Source organism: Microcaecilia unicolor, chromosome 8, assembly GCF_901765095.1.
Source record: "Microcaecilia unicolor chromosome 8, aMicUni1.1, whole genome shotgun sequence".
Classification (NCBI taxonomy): domain Eukaryota; kingdom Metazoa; phylum Chordata; class Amphibia; order Gymnophiona; family Siphonopidae; genus Microcaecilia; species Microcaecilia unicolor.
Genome location: NC_044038.1, coordinates 14,285,352 through 14,305,815, shown reverse-complemented (window position 1 = coordinate 14,305,815; position 20,464 = coordinate 14,285,352). Strand labels below are relative to the sequence as shown.

Here is a 20,464-nt window from a genome sequence, read left to right as displayed (position 1 = left end):
TTATTCTTGTTATCCTTAATATCTCTGTAACACCAATTGTATTTTTTGTACCCTGAAATGGTGATGCCATAACAGGTCTTTGTTAGCCACATTGAGCCTGCAAATAGGTGGGAAAATGTGGGATACAAGTGCAATAAATAAATAAATAACATCATTTTCCTCAGAGCAAGCACCACTACCCTCTGTCTCCTTCATTTAACTAATTTTTAACCTAGTCATTCACTTTAGGTCCAGTGTTGCCAGGTGGGCGGTTTTACCGCCCAATTGGGCGGTTTTCCGCGACCCGCCGCGGGAAATTTTTGCCCGCGGCGGGTTGCGGTTTTTTGGGCTGGTTTTTGTGCTTCGGGCGGTTTTTTCGGCCGCGGGGGGGCGGGGTTAGTGACGTTTTTGGGTGGGGTTAATGACGTTTTGGGCGGGGTTAGTGACGTGGGAGGCGGGGCCGATGACGGGGGAGGCGGGGCCGATGACGGGGAGGCGGGGCCGATGACGGGGAGGCGGGGCCGATGACGGGGAGGCGGGGCCGGTGACGTGGGAGGCGGGGCCGGTGACGGCGGGGGCGGGGTTTATGACGGCGGGGGCGGGGGTGATGACGCGGGGGTGGGGGTGTCAGGGGCGGGGTTTGTGTTTGGGCGGTTTTTGGGCTGTTTTTTGGGCTCCAGTGGGCTGGAAAAAAATTTTCCACCTGGCAACCCTGTTTAGGTCCCATCCCAAGGGCACTCAGGACAAATATAATATTTCATACAGGCTGGAGCCAGGTAGCTCTAAGAAAAGACAAATATGCAGCTGTAACTTCTGTACCTAAGAGCATCAGGTTCACTGTTTTTCCTCTCAGTAATTCAGCTAGCAAAAGCAGTAGTTGGAGCAGGAAATCATTTTTTTTCTGAAGCCAAAATGTCCTGAGAATTCCCATTCCTTGCCTGCAACCAGTTAAAGAAAATCATAAAATCTTTTAATTTCCACTTGAGCAGAAATGGCTGAGTGTGACAGCACAGTCACTATTTAGCATATTCCCAAGGAGAGCAAACAATCCAGTAATTATTATTCAGGCAGCAGAATTGCTTGTCCCTCACAGTTTATACTAATTCACCAGTCTTAGCTTCAGGTTGGGACAGAGGGGGTTGCAGGGGAGTGCACTGAAGTGCAACATTGACCTTTGCAGTTAAAAGCTCAGACTGAAGTCATTCCTTGCACTCACTGATCCATCACAATAATTGGTGTGAATTTTTTGGTACAATATAGAGCTTGTATGCAGCAACTGAATAAATTGAAGCAAGAAATGAGCACATTTGTTTAATTAAGGAATGTCAAGTACTATTATGTTTGTTTTTCTCTGACCTTGATGGTCGGCATTAATTGGGGTGAAATTGCAAACCCAAACTGAGAGGTACAGAAATTGTGATGGACAGCTGAGAGAATGCCAAGTACTCTATGTATGTGAAATTCTCTACCTGAATCTCTGAAACCGTGCATTCCTTACAGCTTCTGAAAAGCTTTTGAAAATTTTTGAAAAGTCTTTTACTGCACCAGATGGCACACAAGTCATTTTGCTTATTTTCATGCCATAGTTTCATGGCTTTGTCTTACTGGAATTTGTTTTCTGGTTATTTATTTTTTATTTTTTCACAACAAAATTGTTAGTATTAATCCAAATGCAACAATGTTTGCATAACATCACATGCTAAAACATAAGCTAGTGCTACATGTCTGAGTAGAATTTTGCTTGAATGGAGCATCCTAATACATAGGATTTGAGTCACTCCAGTGGCGTAGCCACAGGAGGGCCTGGGTGGGCCGGGGCCCACCTACTTAGGGCTCAGGTCCATCCAACAGTAGCACATGTTAATGAAAATGCTGCTCTCCACAATACTGGCACCTTCGCATGCTCAGTTTTCCCCCACTTAGGGCTCAGGCCCATCCAACAGTACCACATGGTAATGAAAATGCTGCTCTCCACACTACTGGCACCTTCGCATGCTCAGTTTTCAGCGCATGCCTGCTGCAGACTACCAAGGTGCAGACTGGAGAGAAGCATTTTCCCACCAGCTGAGATATTTTTTTGATGTGGGGATGGGGGAGAGAACATTTGGTGCCCACCCACTTCTTGCCTAGGCCCACCCAAAATCTGCTGTCCATCTATGCCCCTGAGTCACTCATTTTCGCGAGTTAGAAAAATGTATAGTAATGTACTGCACGATATTAAGACCATGGCCGTAAGTAGCAACTGAGCCGTATACAGCTGCAAGCTGAACTGACCACGAATATTCAATGGCTGGTCATGCACGGCTCCCAGCATTGAATATCCGGGTCTCAGAGGTCATCTGGAAGTTATCCAGGCGCTGGCCAGTATCCAGGCTGGCACGTGGTTAGTTTCACCACATAAGTTAGGATAACCTTTTTGCTGCCTAACATTATTCGGTTAGCAGACTGAAAATCACCACTAACTGGCTAAGTAGGTCCTCTGCCACAGCCCACCCCTAATCCTGCCTGGTTAAAAACATTTGAATATCGGGTCAATACTAAATGGTGTCAGGATGCCAGGGTCAGTTTTTAGGTGCAATGGCAACCTGGCATCCCTGATTTGTCAAGTCCTGCTCTAGGGTATACATATCATATGACTTTTGGAACAGATAACAAACCATTTTGGTTGACTAGCTCTAGATTGCTTCTAACCTATTGTAAAGGGTTAAAGATTTTTTAAACAGCTTACCTAATCTCAGAGGGGCTCTCTCTTGTCCTGCTGGACAGTCCCGGTTTGGTCCGGGGCTGGCCCGGGCCAGTTCCCACTTAGTTGAGACACATTTTGGGTTCACTTCAGGTTACGGGGCTGCGGAAACATGGCAGGCACAATTAGGCACACTGCCGCAAAATGCTGCTGCTAGGGAGAGGTCTGGCAAGAAATTGACTGGCTTCAGGCCTGGCCTGTCAGAGCTCCCACATGCATGGTGGTTTGCACATGTGTGATTATGTGCCCGGGAGCTCCAGTGGGCCTCAGAAAAGCTAGGGCCTAAATTTTCACTGCTGCCTGGCGTGCTGCCTCATTGGGTCACAGGCAGCTGCTAACAGCGAAGATGGTCAACCCGGAGGCGGACTGATGGTGGGGGAAGCTTGGAAAATTCAGGTAAGAGGTCTCCTGGCCTTGGATTTCATTTATTTAATTTTTTATGGACTGTTTTTGATGGCTTATTTCTTAGGCTCCACAGAGCCATTAAAAAAAAAAATCTTTTACGTGGTTGGGAGGGGGGTCTGAGGGCCTCTGGGAGGTGGGCTGTGGTGTTGTGAACTCTTGAAAAATATTTTAAGTGTTTATCTGCCAGTTGTGCCCATAAAAGTAAAATTATTTAAACCCTTTTTGAGAGTTTGGAAATGTTTCATTGTGTTTTAGGGTTACGTTTGAGTAAAAATATGTAATGCATGAAAGAAAAGTGATTTTTAAATTCTGTAAAGATGGTTTGGATTGTAATGGTCTATAATAGGCGATTGGGTTATTTTTATTAAAATTCTTTGTAATTTTCACTATATTAAGAAATATATTTTTAACATTGAAGTTAATGGGGAAGATGGTTTTAAAAATGGAGAATTCCCTACGATTCCATGAGAGAAAAAAAAAGAAAAACATATCATGTGCTAGCACCTGATTGACTCAGGAGGGTCAGGTGGCTGAGCCGAGTCCCCATAGCCTCAGCAACAGTGGTTGAAACAGTTGCCAGAGGAGCCCAGGACTTGAGCGAGAGTGGATGCGTGTGTGGGTAGCTCTGAGGTCTGAGAGCAGAGAAAAGGTTTAAAAGTGCTGGAAAGAGAGAAAAAGTTTATTAGAAAGGCTGAGTGGTTGTGACTAATTGTTTAGCCTGAATTTGAAAAAAAAAACCAACCTGTTTCTTTAGAAGGAATGGCAAGCTGATTTTAAGTTTATTGAGACTCTGCTTTAAGCTGGGCTCAAGCCTGATGTGACAGGGCAGAAAAATTGCCCTAAACTGAAAGTTGCTTGCCTGTGTGAGACTGCTCTGTGTCCCAGTGGTCTGTGGTGGCTTGTAAAAGAAGTAGCCCAACTGTTGTTGAATGAACCTGGAAGCATTGGCATTGAAAGAATACTATCTGCCTGAAGCTGGGAGTGAGAGCTTTGACAGTGACTGTGCTGGAAGTGTGAGCCGAGACTCCTGCTCAGCTAAGATCCTGTAGGATAGGGAACTCTATGATGAATAGGAAGCTTTTTACGGAAAATAATTAACTTTTATTTTTAACTAGTTAAACGTCCACAGTGCCTTGAACCCAGAAAGTCTGAAGCTGTTGTTTAAGAGAAGGAATTAGGGTTTTACTTCCCTTTGAGTTGTCTGTAAAGCCAGGAATCAAGCTTCAAAGATCAGCACGCCACTGGAGTGAACAGCAAGGGCCCCTCAGCAAGCAAGGCCAAAGCCTTGCCAAGAGAGAGCTACAGATAAGAGGTGACAGCATCAAAAATACACTTCAAAAGGAAAGCTGTCGCGTGCTCGAGGACCTTGGCATACTGTCAGGCTTCTTCCCCGGGAGCACTGGGTTCGTGAGCCCATGGGCCACTACCGTGGAGCGGCAGTGGCAGGCAAGATCAAGGTAGAGATGAGACAAAACTGGACCGGAACCCCGGACTGGAGTTCTATACCGGAATACACGGAACTGGAACGCACCGGACGGGTGCGCACTGGAGTGGAGCCCGCTGGACTGGAACACACTGGAGGGCCCCACAGGACTGGAACATACAGGAGTGAAACCCGCTGGACTGGAACACACTGGACCTAGGCTTCACCTACGCTTGACCACCTTTCCCTGAGGGTTGAGCCCTCAGGTTCTGGCAGCCGGTAGGACTTACAGGAAAACCTGGAACTGGAACTTGCAAGCAGGAACAGCAGGAATGAAGATCCAGGAGTGCCCCCTGGCACCTAGGCGCAGGCAAGGCCGACAGGCAGGGACTGTCCGGGTTCTGGCAGTCGGCAGGTTTAAACACAATGACTAGTAAACAGTACCTAGGCTAATAGAAACGCTATACCCAGGCAAACCAGTCATACAGAAGAAACATACACAGAGCACACTCAGGAGACTTGAAAGCTATACAACAAAGCTGTGCCCAAGCTAACAAGTCATGCACTGGAAACAAACACAGAGCACTAGCAAAGCTATACACAGGCTAACAAGCCACACGGTGCCTAAGCTGGCTAGTCTAAACAAACCCAGAGCACTAGCAAAGCTATACACAGGCTAACAAGCCACACGGTGCCTAAGCTGGCTAGTCTAAACAAACACAGAGCACTAGCAAAGCTATACACAGGCTAACAAGCCACACGGTGCCTAAGCTATCTAGTCAAACATAGAAACTCACACAGAGCAAACACTGAAACAGTGTACAGAGCACTCTATACACCAGGGCCCTAAATGAAATGCAAAGGCCAGGGCTGTAGTCTCTAAGTGATTAATAAAGCCCTTCCACACCAGAGGCACAGCTGCAGCAATCACCTTGCATCCAAACAGAGGCTTGACACACAGAGAAGTCAGCCCAGCAGGAGCCATCTTGGATACTGGCCTAGAGGAATCGGCGGCAGCCATCTTGGAAAAGGCATAGCCCACACAGGTGAGGTTCAGTAGGGCAATCAGCACACAGAGCCAGAGAGAAACTAAGACAGAGACAGACACAGAGACAAGCAGAAGCCAGCACAGCCACTGACTCCCAGAAACAGGTTAAGTCTGAGGGTGGTCATGGCCACAGACGTAACAAAAGCAAACATCATTTGGGACTTTTCTAGTGCCAGGGAGGAGATTACTTAGCTGAGGTGAAAGTTGTAGCCCTGAAATACTGGTTCAGTAATACCTGAAAGATAAAAATAATAGCACAAAGGATCAATCCTTTAAGGAAAATTTGATTAATAAAGGAAAACTAAAGGGTTAAGGGGTTGATTAAAATGGGAATACTTATCTGATAAATGTTCTGGGTCATATTTGTGTTGATTGAACTTGCTAGAGTTTAACGAGAACTTGTGGGACACACTTCAAGTGAACCATTGAGAAGATTGGTTAGCACTGTTGGATAATAGAATTGTTTGGGTTTGCATTATATCAGTTGCCGTGCAACTTATTCATCTTCCATTTTTGTGTGCTTTTACATCTGAAGCACTTTAAAATGGTTTTAATATGCAGCAGTATTTTTAATCTCACAGCATAAACTGGGTTTTAAATATATGTGTTTAACTTATTTCTTGAAACATTTCTCTGCAATAAAACCCTTTAAATATCTTGTCTATTTCTTGTGAATTCCGTACGTGGGGTTGATTCAAAGGGAAACCCAGAAACTGTGACACAAATTGATCAAAAAGTTATAATTCCATCTTCCACCACTAGGGCGTCCACACTTTCTCCAAAAGAAACTGGATAAATAAAAAGTATCACATCCTATGTAAAAGAAACTTTAATATGAGATTAACCTCCATTCGATTCATGCAATATCAGCTTTATCACAATATGCATGAACTGTATTAGCAAGTTTTCAATATGCAGAGCCAGTCTCCTCTTCTTTAAATGGGTAGAGAATGTGTACTAAGCACGCTTCTGCTGGGATGTCCGTTTGAACTGGGAACAAGAAACAAAAACTATTGTCCAAACGTTTAGCACCACAACTCTTCATTTACATATACCCAAAACCACTTGTACACTGATTCGAAATGATTCAATTGAGGAAAAGGGGAAAGAAAAAAAGACATTTGAAATCTTGTAAATATTACTGGAGAAATTCTATCATATTTACTACTACTACTACTACTACTTAACATTTCTAAAGCGCTACTAGGGTTACGCAGCGCTGTACAATTTAACATAAAAGGACAGTCCCTGCTCAAAGAGCTTACAATCTAAAGGACAAGTGAACAGTCAGTTCGATAGGGGCAGTCAAATTGGGGCAGTCTGGATTTCCTGAAAGGTAAGAGTTAGGTGCCGAAAGCAGCATTGAAGAGGTGGGCTTTAAGCAAAGACTTGAAGATGAGCAGGGAGGGGGCTTGGCGTAAGGGCTTAGGAAGGTTATTCCAGGCATAGGGTGAGGCGAGGCAGAATGAGCGGAGCCTGGAGTTGGCGGTGGTGGAGAAGGGTACTGAGAGGAGGGATTTGTCCTGTGAACTGAGGTTTCGGGCGGGAACGTAAGGAGAGATGAGGGTAGAGAGGTAGTGAGGGGCAGCAGACTGAGTGCATTTGTAGGTAAGAAGGAGAAGCTTGAACTGAATGCGGTATCTGATTGGAAGCCAGTGAAGTGACCTGAGGAGAGGGGTGATATGAGTATATCGGTTCTGGCGGAATATAAGACGTGCAGCAGAGTTCTGAACAGATTGAAGGGGGATAGATGGCTAAGTGGGAGGCCGGTGAGGAGTAAGTTGCAGTAGTCAAGGCGAGAGGTAATGAGAGCGTGGACGAGAGTTTGGGTGGTGTGTTCAGAGAGGAAAGGGCGAATTTTGCTGATGTTGAAGAGGAAGAAGCGACAGATCTTGGCTATCTGCTGGATATGCGCAGAGAGGGATGAGTCGAAGATGACTCCGAGGTTGCGGGCAGATGAGACGGGGAGGATGAGGGTGTTATCAACTGAGATAGAAAGTGGAGGAAGAGGAGAAGTGGGTTTTGGTGGAAAAACGATGAGCTCGGTCTTGGACATGTTCAGTTTCAGGTGGCGGTTGGACATCCAGGCAGCAATGTCGGATAAGCAGGCCGATACCTTTGCCTGGGTCTCCGCGGTGATGTCTGGTGTGGAGAGATACAGCTGGGTGTCATCAGCATAGAGATGATACTGGAAGCCATGAGATGAGATCAGGGAGCCCAGGGAAGAGGTGTAGATTGAGAAGAGAAAGGGTCCAAGGACAGATCCCTGGGGAACACCAACAGATAGCAAGATGGGGGTGGAGGAAGATCCATGAGAGTGAACTCTGAAGGTGCGGTGAGAGAGATAGGAGGAGAAGCAGGAGGGGACAGAGCCCTGGAACCCAAATGAGGACAGTGTGGCAAGGAGTAAATCATGATTGACAGTTTCAAAAGCGGTGGATAGATCGAGGAGGATGAGGATGGAGTAGTGGCCTCTGGATTTGGCAAGGAATAGGTCATTACAGACTTTAGAGAGTGCTGTTTCTGTCGAGTGTAGAGGGCGAAAACCGGATTGAAGTGGATCGAGTATGGCATGAGAGGAGAGAAAATCAAGGCAGCGGCTGTGAACGGCACGCTCAAGTATTTTGGAGAGGAAGGGTAGGAGGGAGATGGGGCGGTAGTTGGAGGGACAGGTAGGATCAAGTGATGGTTTTTTGAGGAGAGGTGTGACTAGGGCGTGCTTGAAGGTGTCAGGGACAGTTGCAGTGGAGAGAGAGAGGTTGAGGATATGACAGATGGAGGGGGTGACAGTATGAGAGATGGTGTTGCAAAGGTTAAGAATATCGGGCCCTTTGTTGTTGCGATATGTGTATCCTCGGAGTATGTATTTCTAACTGCGTGTTGTTGAACATATGATGTGAAGGAGGTGAGTGTGTGAATTATGTGCTAAAGATATGACTAAATGGAGTAGTGTTATCAAGAGTCAGTAGGGCTAAGCCACGCTTGCTAATATGACTGAGCACAATCACATTACTACAGACTAGCTGACACCCACAAAACCTTTCAGGGCCATGACGCCAACACGCCCGTTCCAGGTTGATCTGTTTTCCCCAGCCCAGCCCAGCCCAAATATTTTGTACCACTTATCTGTTTATGAACAGGCATTTGTCAGTTCTCTGTGGCGCTAAGAGCTGCTTACTTGCCCCTGGTCCAACTGCCCTTGTTTCTTTCTGGTCCTTGCAGCATTAGCATCATATCTATGTTACCTGAATGTTCTAATGCGTGCTTATCAGGCGTTTCATTGGTATTGTGCTGACATTGTATTATATCTGTGTTATTTGAATGTTCTTCCATGCTGTCTATTATGGTTCTGTTTGTATTATACTAACATTTATCATATTTCTGTCTTATGATTATCCTACAGTTTAAATGTGTATAGTTTAGGTACTTTGTCATGTTAGTCCAATTACTAGGTTTCAATTTGCCATTTCCAAGTTTACATCATTTATTTATTTATTTATTGCATTTATATCCCACATTTTCCCACCTCTTTGCAGGCTCAATGTGGCTTACAATACATGAATGGTGGAAATTTATTAGAAAATAAACATTTAGTGTTACAGAAGGATCTTGGTCAACATGATAATGGTAAAACATGGTATTAATGTTACAAGCAGATATTGTATTTATGTTTATATTTGGTCATTTTACTGTTCTTGTGCTGTTAACAGAATAGTAAGTTTTATGTTAATTGAACTTCGGCGTCCCTCTGTGCAGGAGGTAAAAACTTTTAAACAACAGCCGGCTCTTATGAGGGGGAGGGCCAGAGAGGTGGGGAGTGGGGTCCTGAAATGACAGGGGGGGAATGGGGGGTCATGAACGACACAGGGGGGAAGGGGTCCTGAAACTACAGAGGGGGGTCCTGAAACGACAGAGGGGGGGAAGGGGGTCCTGAAACGACATGGGGAAGGGGATTCCTGGAAATCCACTGGAAGGGGAGGGTCAGGTCCTGGAACTGGAAGGGGAGGGGGGTCCTGGATCAGGGGGTAGCAGGGGGATGGGAACTCGGAAAGGGGGGGAGAGGCGGAGCGGGAAGGGGAGAGGGGGGATGGGAAGAAGTGGGAGGGGGGTCCTGGAACTCGGATGGGAAGATGTGGGAGGGGTTCCTGGAACTCAAGGAAAGCAAGGGGGGAGGGGGAGGGGGTTCTGCAAACTCTCGGTCTCATACACTCTCGGTCTCACAAACAGTCTGTGTATCGCACACATACTCTCACACACACTCTCTCTCTCTCACACACACTGTATCTGTGTGAAACACTCTCTCTCACACACTCACTGTGTCTCACATATGCACTCGTACACACTGTCATTCTCACAGACACACTCGCACCCAGTCTCTCTGTCCACACACACACACTCGCACAGTCACTCTCTCACACACACTCTGTCAAACATACACACTCCGAGGAAAACCTTGCTAGCGCCCGTTTCATTTGTGTCAGAAATGGGCCTTTTTTACTAGTTATTCTAATAACATCATCCAACTCTGAGCACCACTTTTAGAATATCGCTTAGCACAAAATTTTATCGACACCATATATAGAATTGAATCCTTTATGTCTGATTCTGTGCACTTCATACATTTTGATTATAATCATTAATAAATAAAAATAAAAACAAAAAAAATGGGAAATAAGGTGATATCTTATTATTGGACTAACTTAATATGTATTTTGACTAGCTTTTGGAGGTCAAAACGTCCTTCTTCAGGTCAGCACAGTCTGAGCAAGAGATGACAATATCAGAATTTATAGGTGAAACATAAAAGCATTTTACTGAAAGTCTCAATGGGAAAGGGAGAGAGGATGAGTAATTAGAAGGTGATAAAGCAATAAAATTTTATAGTTTATAATGTGATAGGAAACTCAGATCTTTGTTAAGTCTTTTCTCACTAGCAGCAAGGTATCTTGTCATTTGAACTTCAGGTGTCTTATATTCCTGCATTGTTTTAAAATTTCCTCTTAGTATGCTAACCATAAAGTCATTCATACAGTGCTCTGGTCCTGAAAACTGCTCTCACTTGAAGATGTCACCTTAGTTTGTTTTGTGGCATTTGACCTTATGTCTGATTGAACTGATTCTTTAACATCTGGCATGTTTGTCCAATATTGCACCCATCTTTACATTTTCTGCATTGAATACTGAGGAAGCATGAGTAGGATTCTCGTTCTGCTGAATGTTTTCCCCTTGTGGATAACTGTAGAGTCTTGCGATACGCACTGGAACAATTTTCAACTTAATACATTTCAGGGGCATATGCCATTCTCTTCCTTTTGAGCTTGCTTTTCACAGATTTTTTTTTGCTTCAGTTTACAGTTTTACAGTTTGCAGATTTTTGCTTCAGATCGGGCACTTGTCAGAAGACCAGCATTGGTGCAGCAGGAATTTTTTCAGTAGCTTATCCTCCTAGAGCAGTGACCATATGTCTTTTATGATTTTAAGGTTTTTGCTGCCCTGGATTGTATGTCAGTACAAGGGGGACTCTCAGGTTTTCTCTGCGTGTTGCAGTGACGCTTCAGTTGTCTTGGAAATGATTTGGGGGTGGGGGGGGGGTGTAGCCTTTTTTATTTGATGTATTCAGTTAGGATTTTGAGGTGTTTATCCCTGTCTCTTAGGTCAGAGCATATATGGTTGGGTTTTTTTGTTTGTTTGTTTGTTTCTTTTGGCTTATCTTAAATGTTTATGTAAGTGGGTTCGAGGCTGATTTTGTGGAGATAATTGCATTTATCAATTTGGTTCCTGTATGTAGTTGTTTGTATATAACCGTTGCTGGAATAGACACTGTGTTGAGCAGAAAGTTAACTTTTTTGTATCTGATTGAAGGATGGAATGTATTAAAAAAAATTATGAAACAGCGTCTCCTCTTCCTCGGATCAAATCATAAAGCTGCTGGTGTTTACTTTTGGTCCAAAGTAGATGACTTTAGAGGTTTTCATCTAGTTTATTGGAAGGGTGAAAAGAAAGTGCCTTAAACAATAATGAGACCTCATGCTGTTAGAATTGTTAGTTACAGTGGTTTATCTTTGCCATTTGATTTACACTTCCATCTAAGTTTAGTCAGCGGAAATTTGTCTGCAGGGGGGTTGCTGACTGTTGTGTTCCTCTGATGTATTTGAATTTTGATCTTCATATTCCTCAGATGGACTGAAAAGTCCAATATATTAATGTCCAGCCCATTTAGGTCTGCTCCATCAGGTGCTGTGCTGGTGGTCCGAGACCAGATGCAGCTATATCTGTGACTGTAGAGGAGAGAATTCAGTTTTCTCTGTGTTCTCATTGAGCTCTTGCAACTTAAATTAAATAATATACTTTGGGGTTGATACTCAAAGCAATTTAGGGACGGATGCACAAAACTTACCGGGCTGGCAATGAGTATTTTCAACCAGTTCCAGCCACTTTAGTAATCACGGTATCGAGCGACGAATGCACAAAAGCCTACAGCGACCTGTTTACCACACTCGCAAGTTCCTGCCAAGCTCCAAACCTGCCTTAAGTTTCTGCCAAACTCCAAGCCCTGCCTTTCCTTCAGACTTTGCCTTGCCTTGAATTCTTGTTCCTGCCCTTTAGTACTGTGTGTCTAGTCCTTGTTTCCTTCCATCATTGTTTCATTCTAGTTTGTCTTTCTTGTTGCCTTGTCCATTCCCGTCTGGATCCAGTTCTTGCTTTGCCCTTGTCGTGCCTGTCTGGACCCAGTTTTAGCCTAGTGCCTTGTCTTCTCTTGTTCTGCCTGGGTTCCAGTTCTAGCCCCATTGCCCTGCTTTTCCTTGCCTCATCTGAATCCGGTTCCTGTCTTGTTTGCCTTGCTTAGCCTAGTCCTATCCAGTTCTTGTCCTGTCTGCCCTTGTTCCAGTTCCTGCCTTGTGCCAGCCCAGGGGACTTATCTGCCGCAGCTCCAAGCGCTCACTGTCCCAGTGGTCGTGACAAATATATTGGAGTTAAATTGGGGAAATGGTGGCTAAACTGAAGCTATAGCATTTATGCCTGCTCGGGTACACACATACGCAGGGCTGGTAGACATTCAGGGGCCCAGGGCAGAAACTGGGGAAAGGGCCTGAAAGCTGGCCTTCAGCCTATGCCTCCTTGAGCTTGAAGCAGACTTGGGAGCCCAGGGCAATTGCCCTGTTTGCCAACCCCTAACGCCGGCCTTGCACATATGTGCATATTAAGAATATGTGTTGTTTTAAACTCCACTCACACTCACCCAAACTCCACAGCAGGCCTACATGCACTTTGTGTAAAAGTATACACTTTGTTGTCAACACACGTATTCTTCCATGCGTACCACCTGGGGTCAAGTTTATGAAAGTCATCTTATGCATTGAAAAAGGTTATGGAATTATCCTCTAATCATGTACGTTTGTATTATATAAAATAATCATGAGCATCACAATGCCGCCCAAGCTGTATTCTGGGAAGACCTATGCATAGCTTGCCTTGTGTAGAGATAAGCAGTATCTCAAGGTGACACCTACTTTTTAGTTGTGTACTGTTTTATAAGAGCCTACTTACATGTGTAAATTGTGATTTACCCATGCAGATATCTTTATAAAATGACCACTATATTGTTTAAATATCATATAGTTCATTTTTTTTTTGCATGTCTTTCAACCAGAGTATCATAGATTTTGCACCACTGAATTGACCTCGTTTTTATTCCTTCCCATGAATTTAATTTATATTATAATTGCTAAGAGAACCTCTTTAGGCATTTTCCTTGTATTTTTTATTATGCATGCCTCAAAAAAAAAATGTCCATGATCGTAGTGAAAAAGGGTGTACCAAAGATAATCCCAGCCTCCATTATGGAGTAAGTACAGCTGCTATATAGTTCCAGAATGTATAATTTTAATTAACAACTGTGTATAAACAGAATCAATGTACTCTGCTTACTTTTATATGAAAAAGTGTGCCTTCTGTAGTAAATCTTGCCGACTACCTTGTTTTATTGTTAGTTCTTTATTCCATTGCTTGGATCATATTGGCAAAATGATAAATGAAAGCATGTATTGGACAGCTTGGCTCAAAAGTTAAATATGATTAGCAAATTGCTGTTTTTCACTATTAAATAAGAGCTCCATTAGCTGTATGAACATCAGTGTAAGGAAGTTCCATCATAAATTAATTTTCTGGAAGAACAACAAACAAAACTGGAAGTATTGTAGCACATTTTCCCTTGCACTGACCAGGTCAGTTGTCTCCTATCCTAAATTGTCAGCTGCAACGATGTCTGGCATCTGGTCAATGTAACCTTGGTTTATTTTGTTTGCTGGTTTCTGCTTTCTTTTAGTGAGCTTCCTCACTCACCTCAAAATCTCGTGGCCCACTTGAATACTTCCAGCAGCCGTACAGTGACATTATCCTGGGTGCGCCCCTTTGACGGCAATAGCCCCCTACTTCACTACATTGTTGAGCTCTCTGAAAACAGTAAGTATGAGTATCTTAAGTCTAGAAACATCAGCAAAGAAGGATATCTCCTGCATTGTATTTGTACTGAAGTTTTCACACAGACCCAGTGTTGACTTGTTGTGTTTGTTTGTAAGTAACTGACTGCTGTCATGCAAAGAGTGCATTTCAGCTCCCTTTGGATTATCCTGGCAATTACACTTGCAACCCTATTAATTTCTTGCGTGAAGGTAGGGTTGAGGGAGCAACCAAAGAGATCGATCAGAATGTAATTAGAACATATGTAATGACATTCTCATTGCTACACTTGGTGCAAAGGCCCAAGCGGTTACAACACAAAGATTAGATTTTTAAAAATATTCTAGAGTAGTCAAACATATTTTAAGCAATTCTTGTAGAGTTTTTAGCTTGTTACAATATAAGAATACAGAAGAGTTGATTTTAGAAAGGTAAGGCATAAATGTGTAAAAAGCTGATTTACATATTTAAGTCACCCTACATATATGAGAGGCAAATTTAGATCACTACTTGTACATATATGACATAGAGCTGGTGGTGGGAGGCGGGGCTGGTGGTTGGGAGGCGGGGATAGTGCTGGGCAGACTTACACGGTCTGTGCCAGAGCTGGTGGTGGGAGGCGGGACTGTTGGTTGGGAGGTGGGGATAGTGCGGTCAGTGCCCTGAAGAGGACAGGTACAAATCAAAGGTAGGGTATACACAAAAAGTAGGACATATGAGTTTATCTTGTTGGGCAGACTGGATGGACCGTGCAGGTCTTTTTCTGCCGTCATCTACTATGTTACTATGTTTTGAAAAAGGCGTGATTCGGGGTGTCCATCAAAATGTAGGTGTATTCCATATTTCACACTGTAATACACATGTATTTTGGAAAATTTCTCTTTCAATATTTATATCTGATTTGCGTCATGGCTCTCCCATGCCACCTGCCCAACACACCTGTTTCCCTGTCCGGTCCTGCGGTGCACCAGACTGATTCTCCAGTGAGGTGGATCACCTGTGCTGTAGCTCCCACACACTGGAGTGTTCGTTGGTCTGGTGGGCTGCACAGTCTTCTGCTGCTTCTGGCATTGGTGTAGGGGATTTTCTTTTAAAGATCCTGCAGCGGGAACTGAATGGAATGCCGCCTGTTGACCTCATCTGCTTGGATACTTATAAGGGACCTTAGAACTCTTCACCTCTGCCTACACAGCAGGTCTCCAGGAGCTGTGCCTCATCTAGCCTTCTCTCGTATGTCTCCAAGTTTCAGCCTTGCCTTGTCTCCAAGTTCCTGCCTTGCCTTATCTTGTCTCCAAGTTCCAGCCTTATCTTGTCTCCAAGTTCCTGCCTTGCCTGCCGTGGCTCCAAGTTCCAGCCTTGCCTTGTCTTAAAGTTCCAGCCTTCTTTTGTCTCAAAGTTCCTGCCTTGCCTGCTGTGTCTCCAAGTTCCATTCTTGCCTTGTCTTCAAGTTGATGCCATGCCCTGTCCCGAAGTTCCTGCCTTGCCTTGTCTCCTGCTCCAGTCCTGCCTTGTCCTGCTTAATCTTGTCTGGATCCAGTTCTTGCCTTGTCTGCCTTGTCCTGCTTAGTTTTGTCTGCCTTGTCCTGCTTAGTCTTGTTTTCTGCCTAGTACTTTGCCTAGTGCCAAGTGACTTACCTGCCACTAGCCAGTTCCCAGCTATGGTCCAAGGGCTAACTTCCCCTAAGTCCTTGACAATTTGTGCCTATAGGCTATAATCTAATTTGACTGTTCAGCATGGGAGGAGAACTTGAGGGAAAATTAATGGTGGGAAGCGGGACTGGTGGTTGGGAGGCGGGGATAGTGCTGGGCAGACTTGTACGGTCTGTGCCAGAGCCGGTGGTTGGGAGGCAGGGCTGGTGGAGGCGAGGATAGTGCTGGGCAGACTTATACGGTCTGTACCAGAGCCGGTGGTTGGGAGGCGGGGCTAGTGGTTGGGAGGCGGGGATAGTGCTGGGCAGACTTATTCGGTCTTTGCCCTGAGAAGCACAGGTACAAATCAAAGTAGGATATACACAAGGTAGGCAAAGCAGGAACTTGGAGACATGGCAGGCAAAACAGGAACTTGTCTCCAAGTTATCTTGTTGGGCAGACTGGATGGACCGTGCAGGTCTTTTTCTGCCATCATCTACTATGTTACTATGTTACCTCTCGGGTTAAAATTCATCTTGAAGTGGAAAAATGGGTATTTTGGGGCTTGGCTCATTAACTAGTTATATGAATTAATCATTGCTCCAATAGAAAAAAAGACCTCGGTCAAAAGCATCACCATACTCAAAGACCCAAATAATACCAGGCTGATTTCCTATGATCATATGTCATTAAAAAAAACAACTCATGTAATAAAAGCCCAGTGCTTGAATATCACTTCCAAAATTCCTAAAAAGTGAGTGGATAACATCAACACAGAGCCTCAGCAGCAACTCGTTTCATACAGGAATATATCCTGTGACTTGCCTCCATTGTCATCGTCTCCAATTACTCAATAATACTTTCTCATAATGCTATTTCATTTTTTTACCAAATACTTTTAAATATCTTTTTAAATATCTTATACAAATTCTAAGACCAATCATTAGAATTTATCTTTTAAAGTTCTCGGACCCGCATGGGTCTAATTGCGTGAGCTTTGTTTGCCCCCACTATGGTTATTCTATGTTGGACTGTCTAATTTTGATTTTTAAAAAAAACAAAACTCCATTATAAAACATTTATGTCAAAATTATTTATTTCACAAAAAGAGATGTGTTTCAGAGAATATGAGCAGTAATTATAGATCCCACTTCATATTATAACATTGTCCCATAAATAATCAGTTATCATAGTGAAACTTTTATAATCAAAACTTACTTAACTGCTGCTGACTGAATTTTGTTTTTACATTTGTACCCTGCGCTTTCCCACTCATGGCAGGCTCAATGCGGCTTACATGGGGCAATGGAGGGTTAAGTGACTTGCCCAGAGTCACAAGGAGCTGCCTGTGCCTGAAGTGGGAATCGAACTCAGTTCCCCAGGACCAAAGTCCACCACCCTAACCACTAGGCCACTCCTCCAATCCAGAGCTTGAGTTTATCCCATTTTTTCCAGGTGAATTCACACATTCTATGCCCAAGGCAATCAGAGCATGCTTACTTCTGCATGGTACGTGTATAGGTGTTCTTGGTGTTGGTGTTTGGGTAATAAAGTAATGACAGCATATAAAGACCTACACATAAAGACCGGAGAACGTGGTGAAGGCAGTTAGCTTGGCAGAGTTTAAAAAGGGGTTAGACGGTTTCCTAAAGGACAAGTCCATAAACCATTACTAAATGGACTTGGGAAAAATCCACAATTCCAGGAGTAACATGTATAGAATGTTTTTACGTTTGGGAAGCTCGCCAGGTGCCCTTGGCCTGGATTGGCCGCTGTCGTGGACAGGATGCTGGGCTCGATGGACCCTTGGTCTTTTCCCAGTGTGGCATTACTTATGTACTTATGTCCTCTACTTGGCTCACTTTTATTACATAGAGCAGTGATTTAACCTATTGTGATGTCATAGTGGCTCATTCCACCAATAAGAGCCAACCTCATTAGTGATGTCACAATGGCTTGATTGTATAGAATGTTTGTACGTTTGGGAAGCTCGCCAGGTGCCCTTGGCCTGGATTGGCCGCTGTCGTGGACAGGATGCTGGGCTCGATGGACCCTTGGTCTTTTCCCAGTGTGGCATTACTTATGTACTTATGTCCTCTACTTGGCTCACTTTTATTACATAGAGCAGTGATTTAACCTATTGTGATGTCATAGTGGCTCATTCCACCAATAAGAGCCAACCTCATTAGTGATGTCACAATGGCTTGATTGTATAGAATGTTTGTACGTTTGGGAAGCTTGCCAGGTGCCCTTGGCCTGGATTGGCCGCTGTCGTGGACAGGATGCTGGGCTCGATGGACCCTTGGTCTTTTCCCAGTGCGGCATTACTTATGTACTTATGTACATGATCCGTTCAGTCTGTGCATAGTCACATTCATTACCACTACATGATTAAATCAGTAATCCAACAATATTGCTAACATTTTACTTGCTAATTTCAACCTTAAGATGTCTTCCCTCCCCCACTGAGATACAACAGCACCTGCACTCATGACATGTGATATAAAATACCCATATTTGATCCTGATTTGTTTTTGGCATTTAAGGTACACAGACTGTAGAAGTCTTCCCGGCACTGGTTTTACTTCTCAACTATTAGAATTTCTATCCAACCTTTACTCTTACCTATCCTACCCATTACTACCCATCTATAAAGTTATGTATTTATTTATTGTACAGTTTCTGTACAGCACTATCAAATGGTTTACAATTTCCACATACACAATAAAAACAGTTTAATAACAATTATTATTATTTGTTGCATTTGTATCCCACCTTATCCCACCTCTTTGCAGGCTCAAAGTGGCATCGTGAGCAGTGGAAGAATGTTAGTAAATAAACATTTAGTATTGCAGGATCTTGGTCAGCATCATGATAATTAAACAAAGTAATAGTATACAGGCAGATATTAAGAAACAGTTCTGAATATAGATGGGCGAGTTGTGCATATTCACATTGGTTGATCTTTGTGGTACGCTTTATTAAAGAGATGGGTCTTCAGTAATATGCGGAAGTTCGTTCTTTCGTAACACTTGCTCATCCAGCGAAGAAAACAAAAATCACAGATAGGAAATATCCCTAAGCCTCTAGTGTTTATCCCATGCATTCTTGAGTTCCATCACTATTTTAGTCCCTACCATCTCCACCAAGAGGATATTTCAGGCATCCACAACCCCTTTCTGTGCAAAAGAATTTCCTGATGTTCCCCCTGAGTCTAGCACCTGCAACTTCAAGTCATGTCCTCTAGTTCTACTGCTTCCCCATCTCTGGAAAAGATTTGTTTGTATATTAATACCTTTTAAGTATTTAAACATCTATATCATATTTCCTGTATCCCTCCTGTCCTCCAGGGTATTAATACTCAGGTCTTCAAGTCTTTTCTAATTAGGGGTGGGCAACGATAAATTTTAACTCTTGATCGTCATGTAATTAAACCTTTTAATCTTGCAGTTGAAAACAGCATACATTTTGGGCCATAAAGTGTAATTCCAACAAAATTTACTGAAACTGAAGTGAAAATCAATACTTTAATGATACTGTAACTTAAACTTTCAAAACAGTCATATGCCTTTTAATTCTTTTTTTTTTTAACCCTTTATTTAAAGTATGAAAACATCATTACATGCAACAAGGAAAGGTGAAGTGGACACTTTACCGTCTTCACATTACACTGAGATAAATAAAAACTTAGAAGATGTCCAAAATTATCCCTACACCCTCCCTACCCCCCAACTACCTTATCTATCAATACTCACAGCTAAACCCTGCACTACAGACACCTACCTGCCTACCCTCTTACCCCAGCCCCCCCTCCTCCCAAGACCATGCCCCAACCCCAATGGAACCAACAGTAATACCTAAGTGGAGGAGTGGCCTAGTGGTTAGGGTGGTGGACTTTGGTCCTGGGGAACTGAGGAACTGAGTTCGATTCCCACTTCAGGCACAGGCAGCTCCTTGTGACTCTGGGCAAGTCACTTAACCTTCCATTGCCCCATGTAAGCCGCATTCAGCCTGTCGTGAGTGGGAAAGCGCAGGGTACAAATGTAACAAAAATAAAATAGGTACTATTGGAGATTCTACATGGAATGTTGCTACTATTGGAGATTCTACATGGAATGTTGCTATTCCACTAGCAACATTCCATGTAGAAGGCTGCGCGGCCACATTGGTGATCTGCAAGGGCCAACTTCTACATGGAATGTTGCTAGTGGAATAGCAACATTCCATGTAGAATCTCAAATAGTAGTAACAGTGGAGGAGTGGCCTAGTGGTTAGGGTGGCGGACTTTAGTCCTGAGGAACTGAGTTCAATTCCCACTTCAGGTACAGGCAGCTCCTTGTGACTCTTAGCAAGTCACTTAACCCTCCATTGCCCCATGTAAGCCGCATTGAGCCTGCCATGAGTGGGAAAGCACAGGGTACAAATGTAACAAAAATAAAATAGATACTATTGGAGATTCTACATGGAATGTTGCTATTCCACTAGCAACATTCCATGTAGAAGGCTGCGCAGGCTTCTGTTTCTGTGAGTCTGAGCACATACATGCAGGACGTCAGACTCACAGAAGCAGAAGCCTGCGCGGCCACATTGGTGATCTGCAACAGCTGACTTCTGCATGGAATGTTGTTGGGGAATATCAACATTCCGTGTAGAATCTCAAATAGTAGCAACAGTGGAGGAGTGGCCTAGTGGTTAGGGTGGTGGACTTTGGTCCTGGGGAACTGAGGAACTGAGTTTGATTCCCACTTCAGGCACAGGCAGTTCCTTGTGACTCTGG

At 43.8% G+C, this 20,464-nt stretch overlaps 1 protein-coding gene across 1 annotated transcript in view; it reads left to right on the top strand.

The window, feature by feature from the left end:
- Nucleotides 1-20,464, top strand: part of SDK1 (sidekick cell adhesion molecule 1) — a 734,579-nt gene that overhangs the window by 380,934 nt on the left and 333,181 nt on the right. The window contains exon 14 of the mRNA XM_030212035.1: nucleotides 13,925-14,061. Within this exon, the coding sequence (XP_030067895.1) occupies nucleotides 13,925-14,061 (137 nt within the window). The remainder of the gene's footprint in view (nucleotides 1-13,924; nucleotides 14,062-20,464) is intronic.